General features: G+C 35.9%; 1 protein-coding gene across 2 annotated transcripts in view; it reads right to left on the bottom strand.

Annotated features, from left to right (window-relative positions):
• LOC150093148 (endoplasmic reticulum disulfide reductase DNAJC10-like) overlaps positions 1-21,042 on the bottom strand; it is a 185,147-nt gene that overhangs the window by 8,856 nt on the left and 155,249 nt on the right. For both annotated transcript variants that reach the window (XM_090413490.1, XM_090413491.1), the window contains one exon: positions 5,770-5,844. In XM_090413490.1, coding sequence (XP_090269616.1) covers positions 5,770-5,844 — 75 coding nt within the window. The remainder of the gene's footprint in view (positions 1-5,769; positions 5,845-21,042) is intronic.

Here is a 21,042-nt window from a genome sequence, read left to right as displayed (position 1 = left end):
GAGATTAAGAAAAAGATGACATGGAAGGCATGATGTGTAGATAAGGATGATGTTAGCTATGAAAATTGGTGAAGGCTGGAAGAGTTGCAAATTGTTGCATGGAAAGCTAAGTATGAGTATGAAAAGAAATTGACTGTGCAAGCAGCTAAAGACAATCCAAAAGAAATCTATCATTATATTGCAAGTAAAAGAAATAATGAATGTGAAAGAATAACTTGTCAGCACAGACGATATGAGGGTGATAGATCCAGAAGAGGTGGTTCAACTAAGTGTCTATTTTACCTCAGTTTCTTCCTTTACACCGTAGAGCTTTGGATTTTTTGCTAAAGTTTATGACAGGATTCAGCATGGAAGGCTGTTGGATTATAAATTAATAGTTTAGATAAGAGGATGACTGAATGTGTCATATTAAAAAGTGGTGTATGGGGGGGGGGATGTCAGTCTGAAAGATTTAAGGTGACAGTGATGTACCAAAGGAATTAGTCCTTGGTCCACTGTAATTCAATCTTTACATTAATGACACTGGAGAAGATTTGACAAGTGACACACAGGTATTTAGTGATAATGCAAAGATAGGCAGGATAATCAGGGCATAAGCTGGAATTATGGACATGTGAAAACAGCTGTCCATTCAATGTTAGGAAATGTAAATGTACTTGGGTGTAATGAGATGTCCAATAAGTATATTATATTTGGTGGATCTTGGAGTTTTAGTAGATAGATAGTTGAAGTTCAGAGGTCACATAGATTAAACTGGAAATACAACCTCAGAGGATAACTGCAATGGTGAAATGAACATTGACATGTAAGAATTAGGAAACCATTTTGCCCATTTACAAGGCTTTGATGCAACCTCATTTGGATTACTGTGAACAGATCTAGTCTTCTGGTTTTCGAGGTAACAGATATAGCAGAGAGGGTGCAAAGGAGAATGCTATAAATTAGGGGTCCTCAACCTTTTCTGGTAGCATACCACTATGTTAATTCAGGGTAGTGGATGTACCAGTAAGCAAATTTATTCTGGAAAAATGTGATTTGTTGAGATTTGTTGGTCCTAGGGGCAAAATAAGCATTTCTCTACAATACGAGTGATTTATTTAGTAATTTATTATTTTATTCGGATATTTATTGGAGAAACAGTTACTCTTTGAATCTATTCAATGGATTGTTCTGTAAAATGTGCAATTTTTTAAAATTAAAATAATAATGAGTGAATACATAAACAAATTTTGACAAACACATATTCCTGACAATGTACTCCAGTTCTCAAATAAACTTACAATCAGTAGAAGCTATAAATGTAACATATTTTTAATTACAGAACTCACATTCTTGTTTCAGTGTGAAGGTTGTGCTTGTCTAGCTAAACACAGCTTCTTAATGTCTGGTTTCAATTGACTTAATTTGAGTCTTAAATCAGGTTCAACTTATTCCTGTACTTGTTTTTGATATAAATGAGAGAAGAAAACCTACATTCATAAAGATAAGCAGGTGAAAACACCAACAGAAATTTTACAGCTTTTTTTTCTGAGATCATTGGATATTCATTTCTTCTTGCCAACCAGAAGTCTGTTAAATCCATCCTCTTGATTGTTTGCCTGAGCTCGATTAGTTCATCTTTCTTGGAAGGAGTTAATGTTTCTGGTAAGGAGTCATCAATGGAAAATGGCTCTCTATGCAAAATTCTGAAGCCAGATTTTCAGGGAAGTATTCCTTGAAATCTGTGATTAGACTCCCAGATGCTTCTTTATATTCGCTGCCAGTTCACTATGAAGAATTTCATTCTCAGTTCCACCCAACAATGGAAAAGAACATTTGTTTCCAGTATCGATTTCTTTAATGATGAAGCCAAGCTTTTTCCTAAGAGCTGCAGTTTTATCCTATACCAAGAATAAGGAAGTATGTGCACCCTGCAAGCTCGTATTCAGCTGGTTGGTGTGGCAAGCCACAGTTCATCAGTTAAATAATTCAAGCCTGAGTCTGAGGATTTGTCAGAGAGAAAAATCTGCTTCTGAACTAAGTTCAAACAGGCGGCTCAATACATTTCCCCTCGACAGCCACCTAATTTCGGTGTGAAGTAAAAGAGAATCATGTTCAGCACCCATCTCACTGCACAAAATGGAAAAGTCATGAATTCATAGCTCTGAACTTAATGAAATTAACAATTCTCACGCTTTCATTCAAAACTGTCTTCAGAGCAACATGCATATTTCTTGCAGCTAAAGCCTCATGATGAATGCTACAATGTACAAATTTTGCTTGTGGAGCTATTTCTTTAATTTTTGCAACAATACCACTGTGTTTCCCAATTGCACGTGCTCCATCAGAACAAACACCAACACATTTATTCCATTCTATATTATTTGAAGTTGTTTGAACAGGCAGTAGTTTACAAAACAAGAATTCTTCCTTCATTGTTTTCTCATTATATAAATCTTATATACGTAAGAAGAGGCCATGCTGTTAATGTCAGTAGTTTCATCCAATTGTATGGAAAAACATTTACTAACCTGAACTTCTATTAACTGCTCCTTAACATTTGAAGACAAATCTGAAATTCTTTGTGATACGGTGTCATTGGATAATGGAATCATTTCAAGTTGTTTTGCTGCCTTTCCCCCAAAAATTATTCTAACCATATCTGTAGCTGCCGGTAATATTAATGACTCTCTGATCGTGTGAGGTTTTCCTGCCTTAGCTATTCTTAAACTGACTTCATAAGATGCCTCCAGAGCCTTCGTGTTAAATCCTGAAAATGAGGATATTTATTTTTCTGTCCAATTTGTCAGCAAATTGGACAGATTTCTCTGTAAATATTCCAAAGGTTTGTGTTTTAGATCACCACTTGGTTTCAAAATGATGTCTAAGAAGGGAAGGCTTCATCGAATGTTTTGATAGCGTTTCATAACAAATCACACATTGGGGAACAGGTGTGGTTTCTTCTCCAATATATGTGAAACCATATGATAAATAACCAAGATTATATTTACGTTGCGCTGTATGGGTTTTTTTTTGCATTCTTGTACAATGATGTCCTCCATTGGTTGGTTAGGATTCGAAGTAGTGGCTTCTGGCAGAAAAAATTGTTCACCCCCGCTTGCACTTGTTTCTATCCTCTAACACAACCTACATAAAAATATGACAATTTCACAAATAAAATCTCACATTCAAAGACAATAATCTAACACCACTACTTTCTTAACTGTGACTGCGGCTCACAGCTAAACAAACTACAATGGACAAACTGTTTCCCATTGTTGTCCAATAAAATATATTCAAGTTACTTTCTGTCATTGTCATTTGATTAATACTTATTAAATTCAAATTGAACTTCCGTATTATTTTTGTGTATTATTATACACAAGTTTTTAATGATAATGTAAAATCTAATTGTTTTTAATTTAGTTTCATGAAATATTTTAAGTAGAACTGTTAAATATTTGTGCATATATTTTTAATTCTTAACTCATGTTGCGAGTAAAACAATATGTTAATTTACCCTTTTATTTTGTACTCTTTTTGTACCACCCGACAGCAGCTCACGTACCACCAGTGGTATGCATACCATAGGTTGAGAATCCCTGCTATAGATGATACTGGGACTAGAATGAAGATTATTAAGAGAGACTAAGTATTTGTGGACTGTAGACACTAACAAACAGGAGAAAGTGGGGTAATATGGTAGAAGCCTACAAACTTCTGAAAGAGTTATACAGGATAATAGCAGACAGAATTTTCCATTTTATGGAGGATGGGGAGAGAACAAGAGAGAGCATCCATGGAAGTCGAATGCAATCGCAAAAAGGATGAGAACTAGATTTTTCCCTCATAGAGCAGTGTGTGATTGGAATAGCTTGCCTTTGGAAGTTGCAAGTGCAGACAGCGTATATGAATTCAAGAGAAGACCTGACATGGTGTGAGTGATGTGTAGTCTCCCATCAAGGGAGACTACACATTCCTATTATTGATACAGGAATAGTCAACTATTCCTTCCTTAATAATAGATATTTTGTAGACATTAAAACAGAGAACTTTCTATAGCAGCCACAGTGAACAAGACTATATTTCTTGCATTTTGGAAATAAACGGAATTAATATAACTATTAACAGAGACGTTATTTCCATCTAAACATGAACTTACATGACTTGAAAATTGTTGCATTCATTGATCCCTGGTAATACATTAGGTCTAATGGCTTGTCACAGGCAAGTAACTTGGCTTTCATAAACCTTGCTTATACTATGATAAAGCAGTTAATGTTAATACTGTCACCCAAGTCTGTCATTGTATGTGAACGCCCAAGCTTCATGAAAAATTAAATACCATCATGATGTAAAGGATAAGTCTCAACAACAGTCTCAAAGGAACCCTATATTAGATATTAGTTTTCAGACATCAGGTAATACACTTTGCTATTTTAGCTTGAATGTTTAGTATCAATCTGTTAAGTTTATCCATAAATGTGAAGTGAAAAATTAACATGCAGATTACTAACAGTAATGTCTTTAGTTTTCTAAACTCTTTATTTACAATTATTTATACGGCTATTTTAGCCTGCTTTCGTTTAGAAATGTCCCTTATTTTAAATACATTGGCTTTTTACTCAAGAATTTTTAGGACATTATAAATGTATTTTAGAGGTAAGTATATGCAGACTAATAGAGGAAGAAATTTTGCACATACCTTGTTTGGATGTTAAAATGTCTTCATTCTCCATACTTCTGTTATTAGGCCGTTAAAAGGGGGGCACGAACCATGGGGGGGCAAGGTGGGAGGATTAAATTAGAAAAACCTGTTTTTTTTATAAATAATATATATATATATTATTGTATTTAATGAAGCTTCTTTAGGAAAGGGAAGGGAAGGGCTTTATGGGCAGGGGAGAGCGTTAACGGGGTGCGAGCAGTTTTGACCGTGTATCGTCATCGGAATATTTCAGGATAAGTGTAGGGCTATGTCATGATGGCTTGGTGTATCTACCTTAGAAGGACTTTTGTTATTGCTTATTGGTTGGAGTCGTGACCTAATTTTTATCTTGTGGAGCTTCCAACACTTGGAAATTAGGTAGGGTCGGTGGACATTGAGGGGGCTTCTTTAGGAAAGGGAAGGGTTTTATGGGAGACAGGGGCAGGGGAGGCGTTAATGACGAAAACTCAATCAACGTCCACTGACCCCTACCTAATTTTTGAGTGTTGGAAGCTCCACAAGATAAAAATTAGGTCACGACTACGACCAATAAGCGATAACAAAAGTCCTTCTAAGGCAGATACACCAAGCCGTCATGACACAGCCCTACACTTATCCCGAAATGTTCCAATGACAATACACGGTTGAAATGGCTTGCACCCAGTTAACGCTCTCCCCTGCCCGTCTCCCATAAAACCCTTCCCTTTCCTAAAGAAGCCCCATTAAATACAATAAAAAAACCTGGGTTTTTCTAATTTAATCTTCCCACCTTGCCTCAAACACCCCCATGGTTCCTATACCCCCCCCCCCCAATGGCCTTTAACATCCAAACAAGGTATGTGCAAAATTTCTTCCTCTACTAGTCTGCATATATTTACCTCTAAAATACACTTATAATGCCCTAAAAATTCTAGAATAAAAAGCCAATGTATTTGAAATACGGGACACTCTTAAACGAAAACAGGCTAAAATAGCTGTATAAATAATAGTTTTTTAAGAGGAGTAACATGGGAATTTTCCCAGAAACAATACATTTACCTATTTAAAATAGCTAAATACTATGCACATATAAGATATTCTACCTTGGGTAACCTGTCTTTCACAAAAGATAAAATCTCGTTTGCCTTCTGACTGTGAATTTCTTCTCCCCAAGGATGCTGGAATAAAAATAAAATTATTTTACACATTACTACAATGCAATTGTACAATATTTACAAAATGAAAACTATGAAAATAAGCAGAAACAAAAAACATTGACTGCATCCTCAGTGAACTTTTCATCAGCTGTTTAAGTCACGATTTTTAGCAATTTAGCATTAGTAATATATAACATGGGATAAACCATGTCTAGAAACCATTTCTTATGAAAATAACTTTTGAATGGTCTTGAGACATAGTCCATCCTATACAATAAGCAAAGATGGTATGATGAGGTCACTTGAATAAATTTATATTGAATAAGAGAGAATTTAAAGATAGAGCACTAAACTTGCAGTACACAAGACCATGTTCAAACTAATTTTAATTAATTTTAATAATAGATCTGAGAAAAATTAGAAGAGTGAATTAATGCCATCAATATATTTACTGAGAGATAACTGTGTTATTCATAGTATAAGTTACACATATACACAGTTGAAAAATTATTTAATTAAGATAGATTAACTAGAAATATTTCAATTCACGTATTGTTTAATTTTCAACTGTATTATACTCGCACTAATCCATGATATTGAAAAGTTATATGGTTAGACTATAATAAATTTAGTTTAATCCTTTATCCAAGTGTGGCAAACAAAGTTTGTGCCTGAAGTATCTTCAGGACTGGGGTAAGGTGGTACAACACCAGGAAACTCGTTGCAAAAAGTGGCCCTTCCCTTAATGCAGTGTTTCTTAAACTTTTTTTGACAACGGAACACTTCACAAATCCTGAAATTTTCGCGGAATACCTTGGTTATTTTGTAATGTATAAATTAATAATTATTTGGCAATTTAGCTGATTTTTTTATTATTAATCAATAATTGATAATTACTTCTTGATTAATAATTAACATCAAATAAACCATCATTAAATTAATTTGTGCTGACAAATTAATTGAAAAATGACAAATTCCAGAACTTCTCGTGGAACACCTATTCACCTTCCACAGAACACCAGTGTTCCGGGGAACACCGGTTGAGAACTACTGCCTTGACGCATAACATTATACATATCTGCAAGGAGATGTGTTTTGCATTATGGGAGATACTGAGATAGGAGTGATGTTAGCTTGCTCCACCTTTGCAACGAGTTGCCCGGTGTTGTACCACCTTACCCCAGTCCTGATGATACTTTCAAACTTTGTTTGCTCACACTTGGATAAAAGATTAAACTAAATTTATTATAGTCTAACCAAGTGAAAAATAAACTTTCAACATCTTTCTCTAAATCCAGAGTAATTTAATAAAAAGGTGGCACACTGTTTGGCAACTCCTATAGGTGGAGACAACCTTGCTAATGCTTCTGCCTGGTATCTCCACTTGGGCCTGGCTCCCACTGAAGAGACCTCAATAAAGGTCGAAATAGTCTGGGTAGTGGCCCTTCCTTTAATGCATAACATTATACACATCCGCAAGGAGATGTGTTTTGCATTATGGGAGATACTGAGATAGGAGTGATGTTAGCTTGCTCCACCTTTGCAAGGAGTCGCCCGGTGTTGTACCACCTTACCCCAGTCCTGAAGATACTTTCAGGTGCAAACTTTGTTTACTCACACTTGGATAAAGGATTAAACTAAATTTATTATAATCTATGATATGTGAATCAAAATATTTATAGTTAATCTATCTTAAATAATAAAAAATCAAAAATGAGTTAGAAACTTTAAAAAATTATGTTAATCAAAATGGAAGTTAGTGCACTCATTGTATTTATGGAGAAGACCTAGAGATTAATTATCCAAGTTTCGTTTTTTAATTAATTGCCATGGAACTCAAGTAAATGGAATACAATCTGTTGAATGAAATATTAGCAGCAACCTGAGTGTAACGTAAAAAATATGGGACCCTTATACATCTTATTAGTAAGAACTGTAAAAAATATTTTCTTCCTATAATCTCTTTCTAAGTTCTTGTATAAAGTGCTACTCTATCAATGCAATGACCAGCAAAACAACAGATAAAAGGCAAATAGACTGGAAGATAGGATGTACACAAATATCAGACATATTTTTCATTATGTTGGAGGTTTAATGGATTTTTTACAACACTCAAAAAGAATTAAAATAGAATTTAATACTTCCTATATTTCGTCCTAGTCACTAGGACATCTACGGGGATTACAAAGACAATTAATGTAACATGCACACAAAAACTTACAATACTAAGCCCAACCACATGGGTGACAATGAAGTCCTATCTAGGTGGAGCGCTCTCTAAGGGCAGTTGTAGGTGGCCTGGAATGTAAGGCGGGACCTCTGGTGATGACTGTTTCCCAAATCTTCGGAAGCTTAATGCAACCGTATTTGTTAAGATTTGGTTGGTTTTTGAGAGCTGCTACTGCTTCTAAGAAAAGTCTCTCTTTCTTGAATTTGCTGTGGTGGAGCATGGTGGTTTTCTTCCATGATACTCTGTGGGTGGTGTCCAAAACATGGTCAGCCAAGCCTGAATGGCCATAGTTGTGTTTAACGATGTACGACTTGTGTTCCTCTAGGCGGATGGATGCTGATCTGCCTGTCTGTCCAAAGTACGCGAGCTTACAGGAACAGGGTACTTTGTAAACTCCAGGCAGAGAGAGAGGAGGGAGCTGATCTTTCGTAGAACCGATAAGGGTAGCCAGTTTGCGGTAGGGCTTATATGCTGTGTGTAGGTTATACTTTTTTAGTATCGTGGCTATTTTTTCCGAAGTGCCACGGATGTAGGGTATGGTGATGGCATTTTTAAATTCTTGTTGACGAGAGGGACGGGGAATGGGGGAGGAATTGATTATTTTTTTGATGCTGTGTTCGCTGTAGCCATTGGAAAGGAAAGTTCTGTGTATGTGGTTAAGCTCAGTAGTGAGGGCGGTTCCACTGGAACAAAGATTGTGGGCTCTCTTGGTAAGGGTTTTAATGATGCCATATTGTTGTGAGGGGTGGCGGTGGGAGAGTTTGTGAATGTATCTGCCTGTGTGTGTGGGCTTTCTGTATACAGTGAAGGCAAGTGTATCATTAGGCAGGCGCGTGACTAAGGTGTCTAGGAAGGGTAAACAATTGTTCTTTTCCTTTTCCATAGTAAACTGGATTCTTGGATGTAGGCTATTGAGATGACCAAGGAAGGAATCTAACGTGTCTGGGCCATGAGGCCAAATAGAGAACACATCATCTACATATCTTAGCCAGATAGAAGGTTTGAGTGGGGCTGAGTCTATGGCTCGTTTTTCGAAATCTTCATATAGAAATTGGCAAGGGGGGGGTGAGAGGGGGGAGCCCATGGCGGTTCCCTCTATCTGCTTGTAGATTTTGTTATTCCAAGCGAAATACCCAGAGTTGATGGCAAAGGAAAAGAGATCTAAGATGTCAGAGGGAAAAACGTTTTCTAAGAGAGATAAAGTGTCAGTTAGGGGAATATTGGTAAACAAGGAGGAGATATCAAAGCTTACCAATATGTCTGTATTATTCAAGGTTAAATTTTCTGTGAGGGCTTTAAAGTGGGTCGAGTTTTTTATATAGGAAGCTGAATTTCCGGTGAGGGGGGACAGAGAATTGGCCAGCTGTTTAGACAGTCTATAACAAGGTGCATTGGTGGCATCTACTATAGCATCTACTATTCTATTTTAATTCTTTTTGAGTGTTGTAAAAAATCCATTAAACCTCCAACATAATGTCCTCACAGCACTTAAGCCTCTACACAAGGACATATTTTTCAGTATGTACCATACACCAATTATCACACTTTATGAACAAGATAGCAATTTTCAAGTGAGCAATCGGCAGAGATAATCACCTGAATGTCCCAAAAATAGAAGATAATACAAAGGGCTACAAACTTATAATACAATGAGTGTCTGCTTGAAAAATGCACCAAAAATTTAAATAAAAAAAATCTATTTTTTGGAAGCCTGTTTAAAAACAAAATAAGCTACATATAACTAGGTAAACAATTCACGGATTCAAAAATGTATATTAAATCACTAAAAAATTCACGTTGATTAATCAAATTTATTGAAATATTTTGTAATTCCAAAACAGGCAAAGTATGTACTGTATGAATGTGCAACCTCTTGACATGCATGAAACACATGCCCACTGAATGCTTCCTTGCAGGTCTTTTCATTTTGGTTCTAAACATACTATCTTGTTATCCCACAAGGTAACAGGCTTTCCATCTTGCAAGATGAAATGAAAAGTTCATTTCTTCTTTCTCTCTGATTAAATGAAAACAATAATGAATATAACCAAGACAAATATGGTGGACTTGAAAAAGAAGTATTCAGTGAACATTTCTGTTTAATATTTCTTTTAGAGCATGTTATTTTAAACAGAACTTTTAAACTTTTGGTGATACTTGATTGCCAAGATTGTATGTGCACACATGCTATTAATAGATAGTATTAAATTTTACATAGAAAAAAAAAAGGGGGGGGGGGAGGCAATAAAAAGCTATATTATGGTAAGCAGACACCTGCTGCACTCATACATTAGTGGGTTAAAAAAACAGCTAAGAGTCAGGCTGGCCTGATTGACTAAGTGGTTAGATTAACCAAATCCCATGGTGGGCATGAATGTTGGCAGCTTCTTCAGCTGGGAGATGAACTCCAGTGTGAGACCCCAGTCCCTCATACTGGATGCCAAGAGCGGCTTTCTAGAACAGGGTTTCCAGATTATGTAAAAAATAAAATTTAAAAAAGTACAAAAAAAAATATACAATACAAAATTAATAAAAATAGAAAACAATCCTTAGCCACCTAATTATGTACTATAGGTTTATAATCTTTCATTTGTGGGAGTTACATAAAAAAAGATAATTCAGTAACCCTATCCTAGAGATAGCCATCAGCTTCCTATCAGTCTTTATTTTCACGATAAATATATCGTAATTGCATCTTTATCAAGCATGCTGAAATTGAAGACTCATAGGAAGCTGATGGCTATTTTTTCAAGAATCTCTCAATGGAAACCTGACTCACAGTTGTCAAATTCTGATTGAAACCTCTCAGTGTGTAATCTCCTTCTTCTGTCCTTGCTTTGGAGAGAAATTCATGAAATTCTTCAGTGGTAACGTGATCTGCAGTTGCAGCCTCACCAGTCATGTTGAAATTGTAGAATGTGTAGCAACTCTTATAGCAGTCACACCACCCACAGCTTGCAGCAAAAGTTGTCTGCTTTTCATCTTTTGTGAGATCTTCGTACAAATTTTTCACCTTTGTCTGGGAATAGCCATATGATAGAAGGCATGTTCTGCTGATTCTGATGCTTGATCCATATAGCTAATATTTTTTCCAATTTCTTAATTGCATAATATCAAGATTTTGTTACTCTGATCATGCTGAGATAGATGATTGCATGCTCTTGTGAATTCCATTATCACTGTATAACTCGAATAATAAAATCATGTATAACAAGAGTTACCTGTATTTTGATCTGAAACTAATAGACCATCACCAGTGAACAAACAATTTAAAAGGTAAAGCAACAACAACTGCTTTTTTTTCAACAGATATGAACCATATGACAAACAGTAAGGTATGCTTAAAAAAACTATTGGTTGCCATTAATAAGGATAAGATTCTCCCAAATTGTAGCTAATTAAAGAAAAGAGAGTCATTTTTATTTAATTTAGCACATTGTCAGATTACACTTCAGCACTCTTCAGACCACTGCTCAAATTAAAATCACACCAATGTAATAGCTGGATCATTGACCAGAGGATACCATGGTCAATGTTCTTGGTCTGCTTTACGGTGCAAGATCAATTTTTTTTTATAGATGATGTATATATGTATGTTTCTGTAGTTATTTTTTGACAAAACATCTTGTTTGTCAAAAGAAAGATCCAAGTCTTCCTCCCTGGAGTTGCCACATTTGTGTGGAAATACCAGGAAGGGGAGGGGAGGGAGAGGAGACTGTTTATTCTTGGTGTGTGTGTGTGGGGGGGGGGGTGATAAGGAAGAGGTATTAACAGGAAAAAAGTGAAAACTAAATTATATCTTTTAAGCATCTTTGGAATTGATTCAGAGATTCCAGAAAAAATGTATGGAAATGAAACTTGCCATACAGTGGCAAGTTCCTGATCTTGGGACAGGGATGTAATTCAGAAAAGACCTAACACATCACAGATGTGGGAAATCTTCTTTGGGGGGAGGGGGGGTGAAGCCATTTTGCAGCATGATGCATTCAATGTCAAGTTCTAGTTTAAGATCATCAGAATTCTAGCATAGCAGACATGTAGTCTATTAAGTAAAGATATGATGATGCCCAATTTTTGAGAAGAATGGTAAGCTGAATCTTGTTGTAGGTAACAGCCCGTGAAAGTGGGTTTATGAAAAATCGAAGTTGTTAGTACATAAGATAGGATCAGAAAGAATAGGTTGTTTAAGAAGGCTAATTTTCCAGCCTTTTGCTTTTTTGTGGTGAAGTTGATACAATGGAAAAATTTCATCCTCCCGTGTGAGATCACCATCCCACTTATTGAAAGCCTGAAGTGGCTTGTAAAGGTTCCATGTCTCTTAAGCAGGGTTTCCGGACTATATAAACATAAAATAAATAAATAAATATGATTAAAACCCTCTTACTGCTTTGGATTTGGGCCAAATGATGAAAACATCTTCAGCTAATGCAACCAAACTGATGGTTATAGTTGTAATGAGGAAAATAAACAGACTTCTAGATATTCTAAACAGACATTAGATAAGGAGAAAGAAAGAAGAAGATTGCTTGCAGAATTTTTGGATCTCCTTTTGGCATGCTCGGGTGCATACTTAGTGGCCTCTCCCCCACAGGAGCATTTTGGTGTTTTGTTCTTAGTCTTTATTCTCATCTTTACTGCCACAATGGGAACAGATAGCAGACCAATCACAAGCAGCTTGAGAATGACCATATTTCTGATATAAAGTGGCATAAAAGGTTTCTAGGATATAGAGCCTTACTGGAAAATTGAGATAACCTGCTTTGAAGGATGATGGTTTGGGTTTGTTGAAGGTAAGGATGATGTTCCTGGTTGGAATCATGTGTCTATCCCTACGAATGAGGATTCTTCATCTTATGGCTGTCCCTCCTTGGTCCTCGAGTTCAGTGCAGATCATATCAAGAATATCAAGTTCTCCACTCTTCTTATATCACACCTATGGAAAAGTTTCAAGCTATGGGTAACTATAATCGGCACCCTCCCACAGATGTTATGAAGTAATTTTTCTGATTATCTATTGTAGCTGCTTCAATAAGGATATCTTCTGAGTGCAGTTTCTTTACTGATGCTGAAGATCCTGCCAGCTGTTCTGCATAAAGGGGCATTTCAAGAAAGAAATGGAACAGCCTAGGTTGTAGGGAGGAACAGTTGGGTTTGAAGACAGTACTGGGATGGGTAATGTGAGAAAGGAACAGCTCAAGGAAGGCAAGGAGAAGCCACATCTAATAAGTGGTATCAGTGAAACCTGTTATACATCCCGAAATGAACTGTCATTTTTGAATACAAAACCTTGAAGTATGAGGGTGGCCTGAAAAGTTCTTGGCCCTGACCACAGATGGCAACACTATTGGCAAGATTTTTTTTTTTTTCTAGTTGGTACATCTGTCATAAGCATCCATGCAAAACTGCACATCATTCTATCAAGTAGTTTGTTTTATACAGCTGCCTGAAGCAAAAGTGTTATCCGTATCCCTTGAAATGGATAAAATTGAGTATTGTGTGGTTATAAATTCTTTGTAAAAGAAGGATTATTGCCAAAAGAAATGGGCTGGAGAGTTTAAAACGTGGCTGTAAGCCTTGAAGATGATCCACATGAAGAACGTCCAAAAAGTGTAACAACACCAGAAATCACTGATCAAGTGCACGACATAGTACTGGATGACAGGCGACTCAAAGTGTGTGAAATTGCTGAGGTTATAGGCATTTCAAAAGAACATGTAAGATATATTTTGCATGAAGAAATGCAAATGAAAAAACTTTGCACAAGATGGGTGAAGCACTTGCTTAGAACAGATCAAAAATGCACTCGCATGAAAATCTCTGAACAGTGCTCGGAGCATTTTAACAAGAATAAAACTGATTTTATGCATCGATTTATTACTATGGATGAGACCTGGATTTGCCATTATGCACCAGAATCCAAACAGCAGTTAAAACAGTGGACAGAAGCCAGTTGTTCAGCACCAAAGAAGACATAGTCAGTTCCATCAGCAGGAAAGTTCATTGCATTGGTGTTTTGGGATTCTAAAGGCATTTTGTTTATTAATTATCTTGAAAAGGTTAAAACAATAACCAGGGAATATTATTCTGATCTTTTAACCAGACTAGACGAAAAAATTCGTGAGAAAAGACCCAGTTTGCAGAAGGAAAAAAAAATCATCTTTCATCAGGACACTGCACCTGCCCACATAAGTGTTTTGGCAATGGGAAAATTAAGGGATCGGCACTATGAATTGTTGGAGCATCCACCCTATTCCCCAGATTTGGCTCTCTCTGACTTCTATCTCATCCCAAAACTAAAACTCTTCCTTGCCGGTCAGCGTTTTTCTTTGAATCAAGAGGTAACTGCAGCTGTATAGGGGTATTTTGTAGATCTTACTGAGAACCACAACAGGGACGGGATAATGGCACTGGAGCATCGCTGGAATAAATGTATTAGTCTTAACAGAGATTATGTTGAAAAATAAAAATAATTTTGAAATTATAAATTTGTTTTCTAATTGTTAGGCTGAGAACTTTTCAAATCACCCTTGTATTAGAAACAAGGGGAACGAAAATGTTCCATTGATTGAGCTAGTTCATCTAAAAATTGTTGAAATAAGTGAGATGTGGTTGGATGAGGATGACATCTTGATAGGAATAGAGATGAAAAGACATTTTCTGTGAAGATAGAAATGATTAAAAAGGAGGTGGAGTGCTGATGACGATAGAAAAGGAGTTATGCCCATGCAAGAAACAGATGCAAAGGGTTTGTAATAGTAGCAATGGTTTGAGACAGTATGGTGTGAGATAGAGGTGAACAGAATGAAATACTTAGATGTTGCTATAGACCTTGGAGGGCAGTGACCATGAAATGTATAAGCAAATAGAAAAAGGGTGATTTTAATTATAGCAATATAGACTGGGATGACAGGATAGCATCTAGAAGTAAAGAAGATGAATTTCTCAAGTTATTGAGGGGACAACTACCTCAGACATTATATAACAGAGGGTATGGTATGTAAGGACTGAGGGTCTTGAATCTATTATCTCATCAGAGGATGTCATTATAAATAAGGTGTCAAATCTCCCTGTATGTGGTAAGAGTGTCCACGAAGTTATTACCTAGGTGGTTGCAAGTCACATGAGTACTTTCGTGAGGAAAGGATATATGTGGAAGTACAAGGCTGGTAATTATGAAAAGCTCAGGAGACAGCTTGCAGCTGTAGCATGGGATGAAGAATTGGGTGAAAAGGAGATCACTCCTGCTTGGGTGATATTCACGAATTACCTAGTAGAACTAATGTCTAAATGCATTCTGAGAGTTACAAGATTAAATGAGATAGGTGTAAAATGGATGAATGCAGATATTAAGCATATAATACAGGAATAACAGATTACAGAGACAACATAAGATGAGTGGTAGTAATCAGTTCCATGAGGAGTACAAAGAACAAATAAGAAGGGTGACCTGGCAAGGGGAGCAAAGGTGCAGTATGATCAGTGGTTAGCTAAAGATGCTAAAAAACCTAGGGAGTTATTTCAATATGCAGTCAGCAAGCAAAAAAAGATCATGGAAGGATGATGCTGGTTGAAGAAAATAGTAAAAGGATAGCTGTTGCAGAGGAGAGATATAGTTGAGATATTAAATGAGCTGTTCATAAAGGTATTTCATCCTTTTGAATGTGACATAATGCAGAGTTTGAAAGCACTGGAAGAGGAGGAGGAGGAGGAGAGACTGTGCATGAACATGAGGTATATGGGGAATTGAGCAAACTTGATGTTAATAAGGCTGAGGGACTTGATATACAACTATGTATTTTGAGGGAATGTGCAAGGGATTATAAACATTATAAACCAACAAAATGTATTTCAAAGCATAAATAACTTTAAACATAAGAAAAAACTATCACAAAAAACATAACTTGTTTTTTGTGATAACTAACATAACTAATTTTTGTACAAATTAATCCAGCAGCAGAAAAATCAGATTCGAAATTTGTTGGTTGACTGATCATTTGATAATGAAAAGCCATTTTAAATTATTTTCCTCTTATTCTTTTCAACCTGTAATCACCCTGTTTACAAATGTTCCTAGAAATGAAACAGTGAATCTCCTTGAAGACCATTTTCCTCCGGACATCATAGAACTTTATACACATTGCATAAAAAATACTTTTTTCATGTATCAAAATAAATTTTGGGAACAAAAAGGACTGGCTATGGGCCCCCCTCTTTCCGCGGCTTTAGCTAACCTATATATGGAACATTTTGAAAATAATGCTTTAAACAATTATCATAAAAAATCAAAAATTTGGCTATGCTATGTAGATGATATTTTCATCATATGGGCAGGAACAACAGAGGAACTAACTGCTTTCAAAGATTACCTGAATAATATACACAACAAAAAATTTACTTTGGAACAAGAAGAACATAAAAAACTTCCCTTTCTTGATATCCTAATAGAAGTCAATGAAAAACGATAATAAATTATCCTTCTTCATCTATAGAAAACCCACCAACATAGGAAGATTTCTTAATGCAGCCTCACACCACCATCCTTTGCAAAAAATAGGTTTAATTAAAACCTTGAGAGACAGAGCTTATAATATTTTCAGCACAGAAAAACAAAGAAATTAAGAATTTCAATATTTAACACAGATCCTCAAAAAAGAAAAGGTTATGAACCTAAAATAATCAAAAAAATCCTCAACACACCTCCAACAAGCATCTCAAAAGTAAGATTTCAAGAACACAATCATGCTTCCATACATCAAGAATGTTACAGATAAAATGGCCAAATTACTAAACAAACATAACATCAGAGTGGCTTTTCTACCGCTAGAAAAAATTTCAAGATTTCTACATCCCCCTCAAACCTCCACATCATCCTTTAGAAACACCAGGTGTATATAAAATTCATTGTTCCTGTGGTATCTGCTATGTAGGGCATATGGGAAGATCAGGGGAAATCCGCATGAATGAAACACCAAAAGACGTGCAAAAAAGAAGAGAACACAAATCAGGCCTAGCATAGCATAGAACTTCCACCGGCCATAATGTACTCTAGCAAAAAACAAACATGTCTTATATTGAAAAAATTGTTACATAAGGAAATTTAAAGAAGCTGAAAACATGCTTAGAATTCCAACGTAATGCAACAAAACCCAGGACCTAAATCTACACAAAGTTTGGTCAGCATCGATACAAAATATACCCAAGTCAGACCTCAGACAATGTGAATGCGAACAACAGAACATGACAGCATCCAGCATTGTTCAAACTTAGCATTGCACTGAATCTACATTCGGATATTCAATTTAATGAATTTTATGAAAGTTAGATGGCCACAACTGCATAAAAGGAACTATTTTGAGTAATTTCTCATTTCTTGTGTTTAAACTTTTAGTTACCTTTGACCCCTGAAGATGTAAATCAAACGACTTACAAAACTTGTCGGGTTTGTTTTTTATTGTCATTTATCTTAATAAACATGTGGTCCAATTACCAGAATCTTTCTTATGAATTGCTAAACCACAGAAACCTTCGCATACAAAAAAAAAAAAAAAGGTAATAGTTAATTAAGGCAAATGTACAGGGTGATTTAAATAGGCTGTCAGTATGGGCAAAAGATAATGGGTATCAGTTTAATGTGGAAAAATGTAAAGTTATTGCTTGGCCATAAATTGATTATAAAACGTGTACATAAATTGATAACTGACAGAACATTGATTGAACTTCACTCCCCGAAATAGACAAGTCTAGGGATTTGGGAGTGGTAGTAGATAGATTTGAAGTATAGGTAGCATATTGCTAAGGTAGCTCTCAGGATTACTTGGCTATTAAGGCTATTTTAAAAGGTCTTGATATGTCCACATCTGGATTACTCTGCTTAGGTTTAATTATTTAGGTTTCTTGTGGATGAGGAAGTGGTAGAAAGGGACCAGAGGTGAGCAGCATGTGGAATACTCCCTATGAGGACAAATTGAGGGTTTGTGGGTCTCAAAAGTTGGTTGATAGATGAAAAAGAGAGGGATACATCATAGAAACATTTAGTTACTTAAAGGGTTTTATAGGATTAATGCAGAGGAAATGTTTCAGGACTTGGCTGGGGGGGGGGTGAAGAACAAGAGATCATTGCAGGAAGTTGAAGAAGATTGTCGTTAGTAAGGATAAGTACCAGATTTTTCACTCAGAGAGTGGTGAATGAATGGAATCGGTTGCCAAGGTCAGTTATGAGTGCTTTGTTAATGGGTTCAAGAAGTGCAAGAGATATTGTATGGACAGTCTGGATCTTCCACGATAAGTCTTTGGACTCAAGAGGTGCCCACACTATAATAATAATAATTGAGTAAGAGTATGGTTAACAAGGGTGTGATGACTAGATTTTTTTGCATAGAGCTTGGTGGATGAGTAGAATGGGTTACCAGAGTCCGTTGTGAGTACTCTATCAGTCAATGAGAGGTATGACTGACATTGTGTCTTTGGACTTAATAGAGGTGCCCATTCATTAATAATAATAATTTTGTTTTTAATGCACGGTATCTAAATTAACACATCTGATTGGTCATGGTTATAAACTAAGAATCTGCCTAAAAGATCGGAATAATATTACCCAGTTATTGTTTTACCCTTTTCAAGATAATTAATAAACAAAATGCACCCCAAAACACCAATGCCATGACCTTTCCTGCTGATGGAACTGACTTTGTCATCTTTGGTGAAGAACAACCAGCTTCTGTCCACTGTTTTGACTGTTGTTTGGATTGTGGTGTGTAATGGTGAATCCAAGTGTCATCCATAGTAATAAATCAATGCACAAAATTAGATACCTGTTAAAGCGCTCCAAGCACTGTTAGGAGATTTTCATGCCAGTGCATTTCTGATCTGTTGTGAGCAAGCACAGCACCCATCTTGCGCAAAGCTATTTCATTTGCAATTCTTCATGCAAAACATGTCCTACATGTTCTTTTGAAACGCCTATAGTCTCAGCAATTGCACGCACTTCCGATTCGCCAGTCATCCAATACCATATTGGGCACTGATCAATGATTTCTGGTGTTGTACGGCCACGTTTAAACTCAGCAGCCCATTTCTTAATTATCAAAAAGGAAGGAGAAGAGTGCCCATAAACTTTTATGAACTTCAAATGAATTTCTTTTGGCGTTAAACCTTCTTTTACAAAGAATATAACCGCACGATACTCAATTTTATCCATTTCAAGGGATACACACAACACTTTTGCTTCAGACAGCTGTATAAAACAAACTACTTGATAGAATGACTTGCAATTTCACATAGATGCTTATGACAGATGTACCAAGTTAGGAACTTGGTAACTTGGTACATCTGTCATAGGCCTCTATGTCATAAGCATCTATCAACACTATCGGCAAAAAAAATCTTGCCAATAGTGTTGCCATCTATGGCTGAGGCTGAACTTTTCAGACCACCCTTGTATATACTTCACCAAGCACAGAAAAACAGATTTATGTAACACAAATAGTTTCTTTCATTCTTTTTTTTTTGATGACTCGAAATAAGATAACATTAGATTTGAGATTTTTTTTTATACCATTAAGATAGTTCCCAAATATTATTTTTAGAAATAAGTCTCCTATTTTTAGAAATAATTTTTTATTTCTAAAAATAGGAGATTTCTAAAATTATTTTTCGAAATCTTATTTCTAAAATTATTTTTAGAAATAAGTCTCCTAAATTGAAATTGGAATCCCGTATATATATTTTTCACATTTTGTAAAAATGTCTTTAATCAAAGCAAAAGAGGTACAACTTGTATGAGAAGTTGTTGTTGGGATGTTATCATATTTTATTCAAACATGGATAATTATAATATTTATTTTTGCATTATATATAATACAAATGTGTGAAACTATTATTATTATTAAATATATTTTAGTTATACAAATCCAATATAATACAATAAAACAAAAATTATGAAATTTAAATTTTCAATAATAAAAAAAAAGTTTAATGAGATGAAATTTAGCAGAAAGTTCCGACTGTGTTGTTCAAACTATTTAAATTTAAACATTCACAAACAGTATGAACATTTAAATGGAACACAATTGTGCTGTCAATCAACTAATGCTAACAGATATCGATTGAGGGGTGCTTAAGGGTCAAAGCTGTATAACTGAGAGGAGACCTTCACATAGCCTTTAATGGAATGCGGAGAACTGACCAGGGCTTCTGACCTAATGTCCAATCCTCACCTTCTCGTGGTGCACCCTGTTGGGTATCTACTTGGATACTGAACGAACGAGGATGAGCTGGCAATTTGGGATTTAGCTGACCAAATTGTATTCTTATTGGTTAAACCAAAATAAAAAATGATGATACAACATGACAAAATTTCATGCCGGCTGGGGCGTCGCCGGCTAAACAAGGTCCATGTTGTTTTCGCCAGGGAACCAGGGCGAATAGCGAAAAGTCAGCTACTGGAACAAATCTGAAAACAAACCCCAACTCAACATCACCAGAGTTAAAGATCGGTACTATCAACGTAAGAAGCCTGAATGGCAAAGAAATGGAGCTAGCTGAGGAATTAGATAAGTACCAGATCGATATAATAGGAGTGACTGAAACAAAAAAGACCAAAACTGGTGAGATCTTTCTGAGCAATAAATACAAAATGTTATATTCAGGCGATGACAATCAAGGAAAAGAAGGAGTAGCCATAGTATTCAACACAAAATACGAGGCTAATCTTCTTGAATGGCAGTCAGTCTCAAGTAGAGTAATGTGGGTAAACATGAGAATGGGGAACTGGACAATGAGACTTATTTGTGCCTATGGTCCCACAGAAGGTTCTACTAAGGTAGAAGTGGAGGAATTTTTTGACGCTTTATAAAAAGCAACTGACACAATGAAAAAGGAAAAGTTGGTCCTTGTCGGGGATCTAAATAGCAGAGTAGAAAATGATTGCGAGACATACAAAAATATTTTGCGAAAATTTGGAGAAAAGAGCAAAGCTAATAATAATGGCA

This window comes from Typopeltis vanoorti, chromosome 24, assembly GCF_054136105.1.
Source record: "Typopeltis vanoorti isolate ZY-2024b chromosome 24, IOZ_Tvanoo_1.0, whole genome shotgun sequence".
In the NCBI taxonomy this organism is placed as follows: Eukaryota; Metazoa; Arthropoda; class Arachnida; order Uropygi; family Thelyphonidae; genus Typopeltis; species Typopeltis vanoorti.
This window is presented reverse-complemented; position numbering and strand designations above follow the sequence as displayed.